The sequence below is a fragment of the Myotis nattereri genome (genome assembly GCF_964212035.1).
Source record: "Myotis nattereri genome assembly, chromosome: 11".
Lineage (NCBI taxonomy): Eukaryota > Metazoa > Chordata > Mammalia > Chiroptera > Vespertilionidae > Myotis > Myotis nattereri.
In genome coordinates, this window is record NC_138086.1 from 83,217,224 (window position 1) to 83,237,102 (window position 19,879).

Genomic DNA, 19,879 nt, shown 5'->3' on the forward strand with positions numbered 1-19,879 from the left:
AAATGCCACCCCAGCGTCTCTGCGGGTCCCCTGAACGGGAGGAGGCAGCGGCCTGGGGACTGTCTGCTGGGGCCTCGGCCTAGGAAGCTGCTGGGGGTGAAGCCCGGGGTCTGAAAGGAAACCTTGTCCTCTCCACCCCCGGCTGCTCCCCCGGACCCCGCTGTGGGTTCCAGACCGTCCCCCTGGCACGGACCCTTCCCTGAAGGGCTCAGCCCCCTGAGGCTTCCCCTGGTCACTGTCCCGGGCGCTCGGGGTCGCCTCCTGCCAGGTCTGTCCAGCGCCCCTGCCCTGGGAGAGCTGCCGTCTCTGTCCAGCCTGAAGGTCCGGCCTGGGGGGCTGCGGCTCCCCGCCTCCTACAGAGCACCCCATGCGGACACAGCTGCCCTGGCCACAGGCGGCCGCGCCCTTTGTGGTCCTGCAGGCGGCTGTGAGCATCACTGGCTGACACAGGCTCAGGGTGGGAGCCAGGAGGCACTGCACACCCCACCTGGCAACATGGGGGGCCCAGCGCTGGGGGGGCAGGTGCACGCCCAGGGCCCAGAGCCTATGCGGGGTGCCCACCTCCAGAGAGGCTGCAGCAGCCAGGGGGCGCTTCCTGGGCCTCGGGGTCTGAGAACCAGTCCCAGGGGGGTGGCAGGGGGGGAAGGGGACAGACCCCGTTATGGACTCCAGCCACGAGTCGGGCAGTCCCACCCCCATCGCCGCGGCCCTTACACTCCCACCTGTCACTACGAACCACTGTGCTGGGTGCTTCACAAGGTCAGAGTGAGGGCGGGAGTGGGGGACGGGAGGTCAGTGGGCCTGGGCCCCCGGGGGAGAGTGGCACAGATCCAGGCACCCGCGCCCCGCGTCATGCCGACGCCTGACCACCCGGCCGGGAAGGAGCACTCCCAGGCAGGTGCTGGTGTTGTGCCTGAGAACCATCGCAACCCCCACGTCTCGGCCACTGTGCAGCTCGCATCTGCGGCCCCCACATGCGTGGGCGGCCGGCACCTCTGCAGGGACACGGGGCTGCCATGGGGGCCCAGCCCTCGCCCTGCCATTCTCCGCCCCCCCCTCCTGCCTTCCCAGGCCCCACGTGTCAACGACCAGTCTGGGCACAGATGCCTCCACCAGGGAGGCTGGGGAACGGTCACCGCTCAGCTCCGACTGCATCCTCTCTCGGGGCCAGTCGTCTCCCCTCCACTTCCGTCTCTAGGACCTGGGAGAGCCAGGTCAGCAGGTGGCACCCACGCACCAGGCCGGACGCAGCTTCTCGGGCAGCCTGGCAGCCTTCAGATTCCCACCATTTCTCACATGCAACTTAAATTTAATACTTTTTTTGTTAATCCTCACCCAAAGGTATTTTCCATTGATGTTTTTCTTTTAAGAGAGTAGAAGGGAGGGGGAAAGACAGAGAAACATCAATGTGAGAGAGACACATCGATTAGCTGCCTCCTGCACCCACCCCTGGCTCAAGCCTGCAACTGAGGTACAGCGAGCCCTTGACCAGAATCGAACCCAGGACCCTTCAGTCCACAGGCTGACGCTCTATCCACTGAGCCAAACCGGCTCGAGTCTCACATGTAATTTTAGAGCAAGATCATACAGTTCTCTTGGCTATTCTCAAGACTCAATCAGTAGTATTTTTTAATATGTATTTTATTGATTTTTTACAGATAAGAAGGGAGAGGGATAGAGAGTTAGAAACATCGATGAGAGAGAAACATCGATCAGCTGCCTCCTGCACATCTCCTACTGGGGATGTGCCCGCAACCCAGGTATATGCCCTTGACCGGAATCAAACCTGGGATCCTTGAGTCCACAGGCTGACGCTCTATCCACTGAACCAAACCGGTTCGGCTCAATCAGTAATTTTTTACTGTAATTTATTTTTAATTGAAATGACAGTTGTCTGCCAGGATGATGCTCATAAAACTTTTAAACTATGAATGATTGCAGTGAACTCAATGAGCACTTTTACGGCAATAACACATTAGATTATACTAATCAGACTATAATATGTGATAGAACCGACTGCTCCCATAGCCGCTGCCTGGTGCTGGGGGAGGGCCCCGGCGGTGGCCTTGGAGCTGACGCATGGGGCAGGGCCCATGCTGCTCTCAGAGAGGCGCTGAGCAGAAGCCAGAGGCTGCCTACATCTTGGGGTTCCCCGTAGGGCGCAGAATCCTGGCCAGGCCCTGGTCCTGCCCTGGCTGTGCCATGACGCCCGGTTCCTGAGGGTTCGGCGGAGCCAGCCCCAAGAACGGCAGACCCATGGATTTCACTTGCGCTTGTCATTAAAACTGGCTGGCTTCTGCCCGGCCGGCGTGGCTCAGGGGTTGAGCATCGACCTATGAACCAGGAGGTCAGGGTCTGATTCCCAGTCCGATTCCCAGTCAGGGCCCAGGCCCAGGTTGTGGGCTCCATCCCCAGTGTGGGATGTGCAGGAGGAGGCAGCCAATCCATGATTCTCTCTCATCATGGATGTTTCTATGTCTCTCTCCCTCTCCCTTCCTCTCGGAAGTCAATAAAAACATATTTTTTAAAAAAAACTGGGTGGGTCCCGTTCTGCCCTCCCCCTGCCTGTCAGGCCCCTGGGCCTCCTGCCCTGCCCACTTCCCTTAAGGAGCAGCCAGACCCCAGGGCACACAGAGCAGCAGTGGGGCCCCCACTTACGGGAACGTGTCCTGTGACAGCCGGGCCTCCCGTGTCCACCACCTGGGCACCATCTGGGGACGGTGGGCACCCTCTCCAGACTCAGCTTCCCTGTTCCCGCTCATCAGCACCCCCCAAACACCGGGCCTGAACCCCGATCCCAGGGAGAGGCCACCCCCCCACTGGTGCCCACGTGGCGGCCAGCTCAGAGGTCACTCGCTTGGGGAAGACCTTCCCCAGCACTTTATCCTGAAAATGTTCGAACCGGCAGCAGAGCTGACAGCATTTCACAGTGAACGACGCCCTTATGCTGCCGCCTGGAGCCCCCCGACACTGTCCAGCGGCCGCGCTCCCTCCGTCGGGGCCCCCATTCCTCGCTCGCACTGTCACCGCGCATTTCCCCCAATTTCCCCCAAATACCTTCCTTTCCCATCAGGAGCCAGGCCTGGTGCCTGTTTGCAGACTTCTATTTTGACATGAAATTGACACTCAATGACACCTCGGATCTTGCATGTGCCATCAGGGCTTCTGACCCGTGAAGGTGCTGATGCCATCATCAACCTGGGGTGTCCCCCCTAGCACACCCTCAGATGTCCCCCCCCCCCCCCATCTGCCTGGAGCTTCCTGTGCCACGCAAGGCCCGGGAATGGCCACCAGGGGGCAGGCATGGCGCTGCTGCGGGCCTCCGGTTTCCGGTTTCTCCACCTGCTCAGCTCCAGGCTGGTCCCCGCCCGACAGCACAGCCATGGCCGGGGGAGGCCCTGTGCACACCCCGTCCGGATGGAACCCCGGGACCTGCCGGCGGTGGGCCCCTCTGGGCTCCCCACTGAAGCTCGGGGACCCTCCAGAACAGCACCCTTAGCAGGTGGCCAAGCAGAGGCCAGGCGGAAGCAGGGACCCGTCAAAGCCCTGAAGGGAGAGGGACGGAGGTGGGCGCTGCCGGGTCTGAATTTCCCACCCAAAGTGCGGGCCTGGCCCACAGCAAACTGGGGCATCATTTCCAACATCTTCAAAGCCCCCTTTTTTTTATTTCAGAGAGGAAGGGAAAGGGAGAGAGAGAAACACCAATGATGAGAGAGAATCATTGATCAGCTGCACACCCCTCACTGGGGGTCGAGCCTGCAACCCGGCATGTGCCCTTGACCAGAATCGAACCTGGGACCGTTTAGTCTGCAGGCCAATGCTCTATCCACTGAGCCACACCAGCCAGGGCCTTCAAAGCCCTTTGACTCACACCTCACTTGACCTTCACAGCTCACCTTCGAGGTTCACACTCTCATTTCTCAACTGAGGAAAACGGGGCTCAGGTGCCAACACTTGGGCTCTTCCTGCCCCGAGACCCTGGGAGACGGGGAGTTGAGCCCCCACGACCACCCTCCGCCCTGACCACCGGCTCAATCCACTGTCCCCTCACCCAGGTGCTGACACACAGATGTGGCAAACACAGCACGTGCCCGGCCGGCCTGGCTCAGGGGTTGAGCGTTGACCTAGGAACCAGGAGGTCACAGTTTGATTCCCCGTCAGGGCCCAGGCCCAGGTTGTGGGCTCCATCCCCAGTGGGGCCTGCAGGAGGCAGCCGATCGATCCATGATTCTCATCGTGGATATTTCTCTCTATCCCCCTCTCCCTTCCGCTCTCTGAAATCAATAAAAACATATTTAAAAATATTTCCATAAACGTTTCCCAAAATCTCTACTCTACAAAAACCGATGATAAATCCCTCCATGTTGGGCTCCATTCGTGGGTAAATTCATGCATGGCCAGCGGGCTTGGGAGCAGATGGCACGGCTGAGCCCCCCACGGTGGGTACAGCCGGTGCCAGGGCTGGAGGGAGCTGCACCGGTCTCACCCCTTGGAGTCGGAGAGGCAGGCGGGCAGGACGGCCAGCTAGAGCCAGTGGCCAAAAGGAGGGAATCCCGGGGTGACCGGGACCAGGGCATGTGAGGAGGGGAGCTCGCCGCAAAGCGGTTGCCGCTCAGACCATCACGGCTCACGGAGGGGCCACCCGGACCCCAGCGGTGGCAGCGGGAAGGGACGGAGGCAGGAGCACGGGCACAGACGACTGTGTGAAGAACTCCTCGCCATCGGGAGCGGGGAGAGAGCGTGGCTGGCATGGCTTTCCCCGCCAAGGAGGCCCCTGCAGCCCGCGCAGGGGCTCCAGGGCTTTCACACAGGGCTGAGGGGCCGTTGGCCTGGCTCAGTGGTTAGAGCATCAGCCCACACACCACCGAGTCCTGGGTTCAATTCCCCGTCAAGGCACGTACCTCGGTTGCAGGTTTGATCCCTGGCCCTAGGTGGGGCGTGTGTGGGAGGCAACCCCTTTATTGTCTCTCTCACATCACATGGATGTTTCTCTCTCTCCTTCTCTCCCTTCCACTCTCTCCAAAAATCTACGGAAAATACCCTCAGATGAGGATTGACAGAGCACACGCGGCCGAGGGGACTGCTGGACACGCGCCTGCCGAGCTCAGGAAGCGCTCCTGGGTCCTGCCTTCCTCAGGGAGGTTTCTTTAAAGGCTGTGGCTCAGGCCAGGCCATGACTGCGGCCTCCGTCCCTGATCACAGGGCCTTGCTGTGCGGCCTCCAGCCTGCGGGAGGGCTGGGTCTAACTGGGCGAGGAGCAGACGGGGAAGCAGGTGGGACGGGGTCTGAGCCAGACGCCTTCTGGAAGGAGTGGGGGAGGCAGAGCCGAGTCCCCAGGAAGTGTCGGAGGGAGGACAGCATTCTGGGATTTTCTCGATGAAATGAGAAGTCAGAACAGATGGCCATTGTCCGGCTCCATGGAGAGACCACAAGTGACCTCAGGGGCAGGTGGAAAGGGCACACCTGTTCCCCCAGCAGCTGAGAGGAGAGCCTGCCTAGAGGCCTTGTGAGCACAGCTGGGCCTGCCAAGCTGAGGGCAACTGGGGGGGGGGGGGCGGACCTCGCCCCTGCGGCCCCTGTGGCTGGGGACAGCCCCCGCTGCTGTGTAGGGCTGGAGGGACCCCAGTTATGGCCTCCTCAGGCCTGTTCACCATGCAGCTGACACTTTTCAACAGTTCTGTTTCTCTTTGTTGGGCTGGGGTTTCAACTCGCTCATCCATCAAACACATCCCCCAAAGACAGACAAGGTAGGTCCGGGTTTTACGTGCCTGCTCCCCCTCAACCGGGTCTTTACAGGACCTGGAGCCCAGACAACCCACGAGCGACACCATCCAGGGCAAGGCCGCGCCCGAGCTTCGCACACCTCCCCCGACGCCAGGGCAGGGCCGGTCACAGCCAGGCGGAGGGTGCAGCGAGGCCGGGTGGAGTGAGGACACACCCCTCGCGGGCTCCTGGGCCACGTGGGGCGCTGGCTGTGCGGACAAACAGGTGGGGTTAGAGCCTCCGGCCTCTGGAAGGGCCCAGGTGTTATTTTTTATATTTTATTTTTTCAAATCCTCACCTGACGATACTTTTTTCCATTGAGAGAGAGTGGAAGGGAGGCAGGGGGGAGAGAGAGAGAAACGTCGATGTGAGAGCACATGGACTGGTTGCCTCCTCCTCTCTCCTTGGCCTCAGAAGAAAAAGAGCACCTTCGGGCCTCCCAGGGTCTGGCCCCTTCCCCGAGGCAGCCTCCTGCTTCCTTCGGCCACCCAGTCCTCCTGCACCCGGTCACCTGGCAGCCTCCAGCCCGCACTCCGGCCCGGTATTCTCTCGTCAGCACCGTGGCACCTGCCTTCCACTCCCCGCACAGCGGCAGGGTCAGACGGGAGTTACAAAGGGAGACTGGAGCCCGGCCGGCGTGGCCCAGGGGTTGGGTGTCGACCTATGAACCAGGAGGTCACGGGTTCAGTTCCCGGTCAGGGCACAGGCCTGGGTTGCGAGCAGATGGCCGATGCCCAAGGCAGCCGATCCATGGTTCTCTTCTCATTGATGTTTCTGTCTCTCTCTCTCTCCCTCTCCCTTCCTCTCCTCACGAAAAGAACGGGAGCCTTGGGCTGCAGTCTCCACTCCTCTCCTCAGGATCTGGGTCCTCCCAGCACCGTTCCAGGGCGAGTGGGAAGGGAAGATGCCGGCTCCGCACGGACCCGAACCTTGGACCCCTCGGCCTTTCCCCGATCTCCTTTGCCTGTCCCCGGCTTCTCTATGCAGCTCTTGGGAGCCGACGTCAAGCCCACCCGGTCCACCGGCAGCTCCCAAGCTGCACCTCTGCTGCTGGCCCTCCGCTGTTCTTCACTCCGCTTGTCTGGGTCCACAGCTGTGTGGATGCCTCCCCCGGGCACCCAGCCAGCTCCTCAGGTTTAATGTGCCCGCACTGAGAGGCCCTCATTCATGCTGGATTTGCCATCAGGCGGCCACAACAGGTGCTTAAGGCCACCGAGAAGGGATATACTTCCGGGGAAAATGTTTAATATTCCAAAAATGCATCAAAGCAGCAGCTCATTCCATAGCGTAGTTTATTGGGACTTTGTGGGAGGGGGCCCCTCACATTTGCAGCATCAGGCCCTCTAAGGTCTCAATTCAGCGTTCCCTGCCATCTCCAACAAGAACTCACACTTGCCCGACCAGCACGGCTCCGTGGTTGAGTGCTGGCCTACGAATGCGGGGGGCACAGTTCGATTCTCGGTCAGGGCACAGGCCTGTGCTGTGGACTCGATCCCCAGTGGCGGGTGTGCAGGAGGCGGCTAATCAATGATGCTCTCTCATCATTAATTTCTCTCTCTTTTCCTCTTCCTCTCTGAAATCAATAAAACAAAAACTCATCCTTCTGGAACAGCCGTGGGAACTGGTCACTCACAGTACCCTCTCATCCCCATGTTGGGTTTTTAAATCTTGACCTTCTCCTGCCCGAACCCCACATTTCCCTTCCCTCCCCACCATCCAGTCCACTCCTGTCCCCTCAACTGAGCGCACGCACGCTGTCCTCAATCACGGGCCACCTCCTGGGAACAGAGGGGAGGCATCACACTCCATGCACACAGCTCCGGGGGCTCCCCCTTGGCTCCAGTCCAACCTCCCTCCCGCCTACAAATCAGGTCTCCCCGAGTCCAGCCACCTTCCACTCTGTTGTTCATCACTCCCTCCTCACAGATCTGGGGCTCCAGCCAAACCAGACTTCTAGCCATCTGGGAACAAATGTTCCCTCTGCCCCACATAAGCTACATCCATCTCCACCTGTTGAGATCTGTCCTTGGAGGGTTAGTCAATAAATAGTACTGGGACAATTGGTTATTTGAAAGAAATGTTTTAGATTCTTCAGTTCATACCACACACCAAAATACATCCCAGCTAGACTAGAGTTCAATATCAAATAAAAATATATAACCACATATATTTTAAAAATCAAACTAAAAATTCTGGAAAAACAAAAAACAAAACATGATTATTGAATATTATGATAGGGCAGTGGTCGGAAAACTCATTAGTCAACAGAGCCAAATATCAACAGTACAACGACTGAAATTTCTTTTGAGAGCCAAATTTTTTAAACTTAAACTATATAGGCAGGTACATTGTTATTAACTTAATCAGGGTCCTCCTAAGGCTTAGGAAGAGCCACACTCAAGGGGCCAAAGAGCCGCATGTGGCTCTCGAGCCGCAGTTTGCCGAGGGTATTCGATCCTACGTGTAAAAGGAAAGAATGAAACTTCCAAGGAAACAAAGCAATTGCTGACCTTAAACCGCCAGCTACTTCTCCAGCAAAGAGGTTTAATGGGAAAATAAATCAGGACGTTCCGTCCAAACGCAGGTGGACCGGGTTCTGCCCAGAGACCCCAGGAAAGGCACCTTCTTTCATAGAGGCGGCTGCGGGCCGAGGGGCCGCCAACAAGGATGCACCGGAGGAAACGGCGTTAGGAGGGGGTGGAGTGGTGGCCATCGTGCTTCCGGGAGGAGCCCCCTCCTGCTGGGCAGCGGAGTAGGCCGTGTCTCCCCGGGGAGAGGAAGGGAGCACCTTCCGGTTCGGGTACCATCTCTCCCACGGGCTCTCCCGTTCCCACCTAAAGGAGGTCTGTTCATTCATCGTCACACAGTCCATCCAACTCTAAATGAGAACTTGGCTGTTAAAACCCAACTGGTAAAAAGGGACCGCGAGGGGACAGAGCATCCTCCCCGCGTCAGGGTCCCCGTGCAGGGAAGGGGTTGGCAGGAAACCGGAGGCGGAGCTGCGTGGGCATCTTCCATGGCGGCCGGCGAGGCCTGACGTCACATTCCTCCCCCCTGAGATTCACAATGTCCGACCCCCAGACTGGACGGCCCAGGCCCGATTTGTCTTCCCCCGGACCCTCCCCGTGCTCGGCCGGAAGCTGTTGTTCTAACTTGGTTTGAATGCGCGTGTTTCCCCCGGGAGGCGGGCGTAGTGCCTTGGCCGTCACGGGGCTCGAGGGCCCCCGCTCCCATGAACTAGGAAGGATCTGGCGGGGCCTCTTAGGAAACTGCAGCTTAGAGCTTCCTGTGTCCGTTTGTGTGTTTTTTATGCTTTATCTCGCTTACCGGCTATAAAACCCAATCGACCGGCATCCATCGCCAAAAAGGATTCACTGGAGAAGAAAGGCCTGCGATCCAGCACGCGGACGCGCGGGGATCCGCGAGGAGGGAGAGGAGAGGCGGGGGGACGGGGGGAAGCCGGGGGGCGCTCCCCGAGGACCGACCGGGACAGCTGGGCCCCGGGCCTCCCCGATGCTCGCGCACCTTCTTTGCCATGAACTGCACCACGAGTCACCCTCACACCCACCCGGAGGCGGGCCCATCATCCCCTGTAACCGGAGGGAGACGGGCTCGCTGGTCCGCCTGCGGCCACGGGGCTGGGAGGGTGCAGGCCCGGGCGCGCGTCACCCGCGGCGTGGGTCCTCCTGCCCCGCGCGCGGCGCCCCCGCCACGTCCCGGCTCGGCCTTCACCCCGTTTCCCGGGTCGGAGTGGCGCTGACGCTCCCACTACGTCCCAGGCCTCGTGCGAGGTCCCCGGGACCAACGCTGCGTCCACTGCCCGCCCGCTCCCGGGGCTGCCCGCCGCCGTCCCGTCAGGAGGCCGATCTGCTGCGAGGGCCGACGAGCCCGGGCGCCGCCTCTGTCTACACTAGCGCGCGCCGAGGGCCTGGGCCCGCGGGTGACAGTGTGCCACCCGCAGGAAGCGTCCTTTCCCCTTCACGCTCCCGCGCCTCTCCGTGACGTCACTTCTCTGCGCCCCGCCGGCGCGCGCGCGCGCGGCGCTTCCGGCCGCGAGGCCAGGGTGGGCGTGACGGGCGGCGTCACGCGCGCGCGCGCCGGAAGCCAGCGCGGACCAGGCGGAAGTGGCGGGGCGGGGCGCGGGGGCGGTGGGGGGCGGCGGCCGGCGATGAGCGGCCGGGGAGAGTGAGCGGGCCGGCGGCGAGGCTGGGGGGCCGCGGAGAGCGAGCCGCGGGGCGGAGGGCGGGGGCGCGAGCGCGGCGGGCTGCGGGCGGCGGCCAGGGCGCGGCGGCGGCGGCGGCCAGGGCGCGGCGGCCGAGAAGATGGCGGACGGCGACAGCGGCAGCGAGCGCGGCGGCGGCGGGCCCGGCGGCTTCCAGCCCGCGCCCCGCGGCGGCGGCGGCGAGCAGGAGACGCAGGAGCTGGCCTCGAAGCGGCTGGACATCCAGAACAAGCGCTTCTACCTGGACGTGAAGCAGAACGCCAAGGGCCGCTTCCTCAAGATCGCCGAGGTGGGCGCGGGCGGCTCCAAGAGCCGCCTCACGCTGTCCATGGCCGTGGCCGCCGAGTTCCGCGACTACCTGGGCGACTTCATCGAGCACTACGCGCAGCTGGGCCCCAGCAGCCCCGAGCAGGTGGCGGCGGCGGCGGCCGAGGAGGGCGGCGGGCCGCGGCGCGCGCTCAAGAGCGAGTTCCTGGTGCGCGAGAACCGCAAGTACTACCTGGACCTCAAGGAGAACCAGCGCGGCCGCTTCCTGCGCATCCGCCAGACCGTCACGCGCGGCGGCGGCCCCGCGCCCGGCGGCCTGCAGAGCGGCCAGACGATCGCGCTGCCCGCGCAGGGCCTCATCGAGTTCCGCGACGCGCTGGCCAAGCTGCTCGACGACTACGGCGGCGACGACGACGAGCTGGCGGGCGGCGCGGGCGGCGCGGGCGGCGGCGGCGGCCCGTGCGGGGAGCTCCCGGAGGGCACCTCCATCACGGTGGACTCGAAGCGCTTCTTCTTCGACGTGGGCTGCAACAAGTACGGGGTGTTCCTGCGCGTGAGCGAGGTGAAGCCGTCCTACCGCAACGCCATCACCGTCCCCTTCAAGGCCTGGGGCAAGTTCGGGGGCGCCTTCTGCCGGTACGCGGAGGAGATGAAGGAGATCCAGGAGCGCCAGCGGGATAAGCTCTACGAGCGGCGCGGCGCGGGCAGCGGCGGCGGGGACGAGTCCGAGGGCGAGGAGGCGGATGAGGACTGAAGCGCGCCGCTTCCCCCGCCGGCCTCCGCCCCCAGTGAGCTGGTGGGGGAGCAAGGGAGGCCCGCAGGGAGAAAACAGCATTTAAAATAATGTAGTTAATTACGAGACGTCACCATAAGAGGACAGTCACGGACAATTAGAGAAGAAAAAGCCGCCAAGTTCCCAGGAGCGGACAGCCACCTGCAAAGAGAACAGCGTCTCCTCACCCGAGCGAAATAGCCCCAGCTTCTGTGGTTTCCCCGCTGAGGGTCCGACGCCCATGGGGTAACCCCGGTGCGGGATAGGTCCTGCCACACCCTGGGCCAAGGAGCACCTCGGAGTTACCCGGACCTCGTGGTAACAGCTGAACTTGTGTTGTGCTTGGGAACCTGAAGATCTCTCCAGACCTTCCTATTGCAGTGTCTGTTCCTTCACCTCCATTGAAATCAGCATTTTGGATTTAGGTCTTCATGGAATTCTTGAGAAGAGAGAGACCTTTGCAGTTACCCAGTTCTGAGGGTACAGGTTGAATGAAAAGGAATGCAACTTTAATCATGGACAAGGCAAAATAGGAATTCAAAACGTCACGGGGAATACGAAAACAAATTGGGTCCATTTTGTTGAAGATTAAAAGGCTTTGCACCATATCTGGACCAAGGCCAGTGTCTTGTCTTTGCAGAATTGTCTTCCAGGATGCAAATGGATTCAGAAGTCAAACCTTGAACTAGAATTGGTTACTAAAATATTTTAAAAGTTGGCAAAAAATTTTGAAGATGAAAGAGCAGTTTTACATCGGGGTTGCTGAGATAGGCACAAGAAAAAAATCAGGCATAAAGCACAAGGAAAAAACTGTTTTGAGTGGATTGGTTGCTGCTCACTAAAGTTCTTCCCCCTGATCTCTTAAACATGGAGGTCATTACCAAGAAATGGCTTAGGTATGAATGAGAGCCAGATCCTGTGGCTCCACCATGTGAGCCAGTGAATTAAGGCTAATTCGGCTGTTTCGGCCACTGGTTGTCTAGATTTTAAACCACAAAACTTGAAAAAGGAACAGTGGCTACAAGCCTGAGCTTTAATGGAATATACGTCTAACAGAAAAGTTGGAAATCACGAAAACTGAAGTCTTCCTTTACCTTCAGTTTAATCTGTGGATTTGTTCAAATACTAAAGATCCTCAGGTCCAGAATTCCAGCATCATTTATTCTTTTTAAATAAAATTTTAAAAACTTGATCCATTGTATTAGTACCTCACAATCAAAGTTGGCAAAAGATGGATGTGTGTCTAGCAAGCAGTGTGCCCTTTGGAAGCTGAAATCCATCTGAATGGAGCCGAAGTGAACGTGATTATGCTGACTATATGGAAGCATTTTTATACCATCTTGAAATTTCAACAAAACTGGCTTTTGCCAGTTTATCCAGCTGTCTTTCAAGAATAAAAGTTGGGGTTTTCAAGGATCGCCTCTTCTATATTTTAAATGGATTTTCTGTAGAAGTGATTTTACTAATCAAGTTAATGCCACCCCATCAGAAGGTATTTGAGTGTCATAGACCTAGGTAACTTTGAATCAAATGGGAGCTATGTTCTTTCCAAAGCTTTTCAGGTATGCTTTGTGCAACACCTTCTCAACCAAGAGGCAAGTAACCCCACCTCCACAATCTTAGTGGTTGTTTTTTTTTTAACTGCATGACTGCCCTTTATTTGAGCTGCCTTTTAATTTATTGCATACCCTTTTTATTATCTTATTTTGGTATTATTCAATATATACAATCTTTTTGTATTTATTAGGAATTAAGTAATATACAAAAAGGTCGTTTTCATGCATTGTGGCTGAGAGGGAGGGAAATAATTATGTATATAAAATGAGGCTTTTTTACAAATTAGACTGTGATTCAGAATATTATTAATCTTAGATTTAAAAAAAAAAGTGGAAGAGCCACAAACATTGGTGCCCTTTTCAGACAATTTCTCTACTCTCATCGTCCACAGTAGAGTTTTTAAACAGATTTTTTTAAAGCTTTTCTTTTTTTTTTTAAATTTTCTCCGTTGCAAAGAATGTTTCCTAAATTGTATGGGAGCAATAGTATTTTCGATGTTTTAATGACATCCGTATACTTGTACTGTATTTTGTACTACAAGGCAGCTGTTTTCAATGATGTCCTGCTGTATTTACCTATGTGTTTTGAGTGTTTTATTTCTTTGCTGCGGAGAACAAATCCCTAAGTAGTTTTAGTAAAGGAGCTGAGAAACTAGCATTAGGTTTGCAGAAACTGTTTAGTTTCAAACTTTGAGGCAGCAATGAAAATTAAGGTTGCAGCTATTGACCGCTGTAACTTTTGTTTTGAATCATGTACAATTCCTGTATAGACCAACTTGTTTTCTTGCTTCAGTGGTGGTTCTGTTGCTCAGCTGCAGTGAGCCAGTTCAATTTTGCAAAGGTGCGGTACCGCTCCTTTTTAAGGGGTTGGTTTACTCTTTTTTTCTGTTCTTTTGTTTGGCTGAATTGCAGTAACTAGCCTTGCCTTTCTATTCTGTAGAAATGACAGGGTCTTCACAATCCTCACCCGTGGCTACTAAGCTATAATTAGCTGAATAGAAAGAATGTGGAAGTGGTCTGAGGCATATAGAATATATGCCAAGAACACTGCCATATATGGAATCAGCTTTGGTTACCAGAGAAATTTTCTTAGTCATTAGACCATGTAACAGTAATATATCATATGTAAATCTTTAGATAATCAATTTGAGAATCCTCCAAAAACAAGGAGCAAAGAATGCATAAGCTATGTGTTGGAAAAGTAATTTATATTAAAATTTTTGACCTGCCTATGTAAGATTACGTGGTAAATGTCATAGTGGTGGGTTTTAAGTCTTAACCAATCTCAAAGGTTTGTTTCTCCTGCAAGGTGGTTGATGGCCTCTCTTCCCACTGCAGGAAGGTTACAGAAGGATGTGGATTGATTGTAGCATTTCACTGATCCTCCTTCCAGTCACTAGGGACAATAGAAACTACACTTGTAATGTGTGGTTTGTTCAACAAGGCGGTATTAACGGGCCATCTTTCAGAACTCAGTCATAGATATTGCTTATTAAAGGAAATAATCTGTTAAATCCAGGCAGAAAATGTTTTGTTTTCAACCACTGCTATTCACGGTGATTTAGGGCTTGTTTTTGATTTTGGCAAACATTGCAGCTAATGACATGCTCAAAATCGTTAATTTCCAGAGAAATAGGGAAGTAAAATGTCTTTCCTAATAATTGGTAGACTGTTCATTTCTCAAACTGCTGCAGTTAAGGAAGTGAAAAAGTCCACAATTTTAGGAACAGAATTGAAAGAGCAAGAAACTCTGAGTATATCCCATAATTCCTTTCTGGTTTCTATTGTCCCTACCTGTCATTCGTGTAGAGGAAGTTGTCAGTGCATGTGCTGCACAGAACGAAGTGTAAATCGGGATGGCACCAAAAAGCAAAGCGAAAACCAAACCAAAACCCAGACACCCTATGTTCCTATGGGAGGCGTGTAGGTGGTGCAAGCGACTGTAGCTGTGAGACAGACACAGCTGCTTGTCAGGTCACTTTCCATAATATTTATTGCAAAATGATTGAGAGGCCTTGGGTCCAGGCAGCCATTAACCTGCTTCCTTTGTTACCTCTCCATCACTTTGCAATAAATTGCAGGTCTTTTAAGAGATTCAAGCTTCAGTTTTCTCAAAACAAAACAATTATCCTGTCTTATCTGAAAATGCAGGGTTGCGGGCAGAAGAGGCTGGTTATAATAATGCCCTCATATTGAGTGGTCTGTAAACGGCTGCACACTTCAGGCACTGTAGTTGCTGAGGATGCTTTGTTACATGTGACCTTGACTGGCTTTACAGGGGGGTATAGAATGATCTACACAAGGTATGAAAAGGTGACAATTTGCTTGCGTCTACCTTGCCTTGAGGTGGATGAAATTAAGGAGACGCTTGAGTGTGTAAGCTATGCACATAAGTATTCTTCACTGTAAATTTTTTTTTTCATTTTAACCCAATTATGGTACTTTGTCTAATGCACAACTGATCTCTCAGTAGATATTCATTTGAAAATAGTGTGGCCTTGATTGGTGAGAAGGGGAAGGAGAAAAGTGACTTTGGCTTATGTAAAAATGACTCATTTACCAAGAGTCGTTCTGCAGCACTCTTAGTACTTAATGTGTTTGTGATTGGTCTCCTTTTTGATTGGGGAAATTTAATGGTTTTGATCTGGGAGTTATTAATTCAATTGAGTTGTCTTCTATTTTTAGGAAGTATCAGAATTGCTCTAGTAAGTACAAAGTTGATTGCTTTGATGTCCAATCTCAGGTTTTAGAATATATATAGTGGTGTAAAATCCCACTGTTAACTCTTTAAAAACTATTTTAATTTAATACACCCTTAAAAGTCACGTGCATAAGGCCTGTTCCGAGGGCAGAGCCTCCTATCTTCTTGCTCCTTTTCCATTTTTGTACTTCACTTGAGAAAGTGTGGAGTGATTTTACATTGTATATTGCCATTTAACCCTGACATATTTCTCAAGAAAAAGCACTTTTTGATCATGAAATACACGGACTCTGTGTGTGATGTGGATCATGGTTTCTCAGGCTCCCCTAGATAATCTGCTTATGAATATTATTCTAACTCTGTGTATGAAGAGTAGAAATCTTTCCTAATGTTAGAAAGTTTGTATTATTCATCCAGAATGCACTTTGATAGCTTCCAGTGGGCGGGACAGTGAACAACCCTGCATTCACGGTTTGTAAGTTTCTTTCCCTTGAGCCTTAAGGTAACTCTTTTTGTCAGCAACAGCACTGAAGTTACAGTAAATGAATGAGATTCAGTTTTCAGGGTTAGTTTTAGAGTACTGTAAATCAATTAGATGTCTTCATAAACAGTTACTATTCCCATTGAATAAACTGAATAATGAGTATATAGGTGGGGCTGGGGGCAGAGGGAGATAGTTTATAGAAAAGAAAAAACTCATTTACCTTAAGAAAAATATAGACAAACCAGAAAAAGTGCATATCGATCTCCTGTTTGAAATTCCAAATATAAGATAGAAATGGCAAATTATAACTTCCCATTTTTAATCTAGAAAAGTACCCATTAATTTTTAAATGTTAGACCCCAGAAGTTTCAAGAGATAGACTCTTTTTTTTTTAAGAGATACTCTTGTTACAGCTAACTTTGTTACTGAAAGTCACCATTCCCAGTCTTAAAACTTCGTTTCATCAGACTTATTTCAGCAATTATCAGCACCAAAAATTAAATTTGGAAAATGGAAAAATAACAAAATTGCATCATGATTTATTAAGTAATTTCCAGTTGTTATCTGTACCTCTGATCCAAGTAAGACCTTTATGAATGTATATTTCCTAATGAAATAGGAAATATGTCATCAATGTAATCACCTTTATTCACAATCTTTTGCTTTTCATTTGAAAATCTAACTCATGCCTCTTGAATTAGATATTCCAATTGGGACAGGCAAAGACATGTTAGAACAGCAGCAAGAGAATATGACTGTATTTGTAATTAACAGATTTTGAATCTAGGAGCAAATTTCATTTTCCCTGTTTTATGTAAAGTGTCTCACTGCCATTAATAAGAGAGGGCTGGTTATATCTTTGGTATGAAGAAATGTGGGCTCAGAATATTGGAGAGAAAACAATAGACCTGTCCAAATTCATTGTCCACTAGCATTTTTTTTTCCTATCTTCAATTTCAATGGCTAATTCTTTCAAGAAAATTGATTTAGACCAACTCTTATTCCTTAAAGGCAAACTTTTGTCCCCACTCTTACCCTGTGTCACAAGATCAGGTTGATTCAAAAAAATCTTTATATTTGAAAGTAGCTGAGTAAGTAGTATATTTCCCCTTTTAAAATTGCTTTTGTGGGAACATCTAACTGTGGGGAGAGTCCTAAGTAAATTGAAGAAATTCTGTCACGTAGCACATGTGTAGGCATTTGGGAGTTTTGTTTCCAGCTCTTCAGATATGAGATGTAGACCCTTTTCTCCCAGTCCACATGCCACCTCTGTTATAAAAAGCTCTGTGATTTCCTAGAAGTCAATAGATTGGGCAAGTGCAGAAACAGCTTAAATCGAGCAGGGCATATTTACCAAGAGTGGGCAGTTTTGCATATTGTAGCAGGCCAAGTATATTTTGAGTTTTTTCAATGATCAATATTTGAATAATATTAAGATTAAATTCTAGGAAAATTAGTGGGGATTTATGCTTCCTTTTGCAAATACATGCAGGTGTTTTTCATGATCATTTTAAAAAGTCCATTTGTATTTTGGGATGTTTCCAGTCATATCTATCAGGGCTTCCTTACGTTAGAGCAGCCGTGGGCAAACTACGGCCCGTGGGCCGGATCCAGCCCATTTGAAATGAATAAAACTAAAAAAAAAAAGACCGTACCCTTTTATGTAATGATGTTTACTTTGAATTTATATTAGTTCACACAAACACTCCATCCATGCTTTTGTTCCGGCCTCCGGTCCAGTTTAAGAACCCATTGTGGCCCTCGAGTCAGAAAGTTTGCCCACCCCTGCGTTAGAGTCTTCACTCCAAAGTGAGGCTGATGTCCTGCTGGTAGAGAATCTATAGGCATTGAGTGAAGTAAAACCAAATCTTGACAGCAGGAGGCAGCTTCCTGATCTAATCAGATGTCCAGCTAGAGCTAAGGTTGAAAGTCACTTTACAATTGATCTTGGCTGGAAGGCTGAGAAGCTATGGAAGTTACTTTAAAGGGGTTTTTGGGGTGTCTTCAGTCTGTGTAAATACCCACCTGCTGTGCATTGTAAACCAAGTGTGTATTCTTATGTGTGAATTTGTAGGACTGACTTCTGCTTCAAAAGAAGCCGCACCTTTCCATGTATAAGGTCCCCTCCACCTGTAACCCTATAAATATTTGTAAATAGAACACTAAAATTTGTAGTAATAGGATCAACTTGGGAATATCTGCTGAGAGACCAAAAAGTTCATTTTTTAAAGTACCTTGATTAAAGAGTAAAGATTATTCCTCTTATTTTTTAAAAGAAAAATGCACTTTAACAAACAGCTACATGGGCAATTCAAACAAATCCGTAAAGTGCAGTATCCATTCAGAAACCATACTTCCTGAAAATGTTCAAAAGCAGAGTCTAGATGGGCTGTTGATCTCACTGCCTGGAGGTTGAAGCTCAGATTGCGGTCAATTTTGAGATGAGCAGGGCTGCTTCAGACAGGTCTCTAAAATGGCGGGTCCCGTAATTACCACTAACTAGCAAAACTGACAGAAAAACTCACAGAAAAAAGTTTAAGAATCCTTACTGCTGGTGTGTACTCCTTACAATAGCAGACTTTTGCAAATGGAGTTTTACAGTCTATATTTAAAAAATTGTATGTTTGTAACAAATAAAGTATGCGGAAAAGTGAATGACAATCTTGTGCTGGTGTCTCTAATTTAAAGGATCACCTGGTGCCGGGGAGGGAGGTGCCACACAGCCTCTGCCGTGGCTCAGTGGGTCCGGGGTTGGTGAGTTTCCACTGAAATGACTTACAAGTCAGTGTGCTAGTATATTCCGTCTGCCTCTGGCTCCCATTTCTGATTAGTAAGCAGTCTGTGGAGTAAACCAAGGTTGCAATGAATTTTGTGCTTTGGTTCATCTCCCAGACAGGCCACTTGCTCCTTCCCATTCTCTTGGCTTTTGGGCCGTATCATAAAGAGACCTTCCCTCCTGTGTCATCATACCTGACTTCCTACAGAGCAGATGAAGCCAGTCTTTTTTTAAAGTGCCCTTGACTGGAATGAAACCTGGGAACGTTCAGTCTTCAAGCCAACGCTCTATCCACTGAGCCAAACCAGCTAGGCCAGTAGGCCAGTCTTAAGCTAACATTAAAAGAAACAGAAAATTGTTAAGTCTGTAGATCCCAGCCATGGTTCCAATGTTTTTCATCTCAGAAGCCCCTTTACACTCAAAATTTACTCAAGGAGTTCTTTACCTTTCAGGGCTATAATAATTGATATCTATCATATTAGAAATTGAACCATTTTTAAAAATATGTTTTTATTGATTTTAGAGAGAAAGGAAGAGAAACATTGATTGGCTGCCTCCTGCATGCCCCCTACTGGGAATCAAGTCCACAGCCCTGCCTGGCATGTGCCCTGATGGAACAGAACTGGCAACTTTTTTAAAAAGTTGATTTCAGCCGAAACCGGTTTGGCTCAGTGGATAGAGCGTCAGCCTGCGGACTGAAGGGTCCCAGGTTCGATTCCGGTCAAGGGCATGTACCTGGGTTGCGGGCACATCCCCAGTAGATGATGTGCAGGAGGCAGCTGATCGATGTTTCTCTCTCATCGATGTTTCTAACTCTCTATCTCTCTCCCTTCCTCTCTGTAAAAAATCAATAAAATATATTTTTTAAAAAAAAGTTGATTTCAGAGAGGAAGGGAGAGGGGGAGAGAGAAAAACATCAATGGTGAGAGAAGAATCATTGATCGGCTGCCTCCTGCATGCCCCCCACTGGGGATCGAGCTTTGCAGCTGTGACCTGGTTCATAGGTCAACACTCAACCACTGAGCCATGCCAGCCAGGCCCACATTTTTTATATTAACACATTGTATGTGGGAAACGTATTTATACGTTTTACGTTGACTGGTAGTAGAGCGCGGGACACGTATTAATACGTTTTTTTATAGACTAGCGGTAGAATGTGGGTAACAAATACGTTTATTTTTATACTTTTTTATTGCTCTAAAGGGATGCTAACATGCAGATATACGAATTCCAAAGGACAAAATTTGGGTCTCTAACACATACAATGGTGAATTATGTATGTACTTCAGGTATAACGGTAATCTATTCAACTGCGTAGAGCCATCCCTTCACACAATT

At 51.7% G+C, this 19,879-nt stretch overlaps 1 protein-coding gene across 1 annotated transcript; it reads left to right on the forward strand.

Annotated features, from left to right (window-relative positions):
* Positions 1–10,085: 10,085 nt before the first annotated feature.
* On the forward strand, positions 10,086–18,426 carry PURB (purine rich element binding protein B; the record flags this gene model as incomplete). The annotated part of the gene is made up of 1 exon (XM_081101894.1): positions 10,086–18,426. The coding sequence occupies one exon, from the start codon at positions 10,086–10,088 to the stop codon at positions 11,004–11,006; it is 921 nt and encodes a 306-aa protein (XP_080958020.1). The 3' UTR covers positions 11,007–18,426.
* Between the last annotated feature and the right edge of the window lie 1,453 nt (positions 18,427–19,879).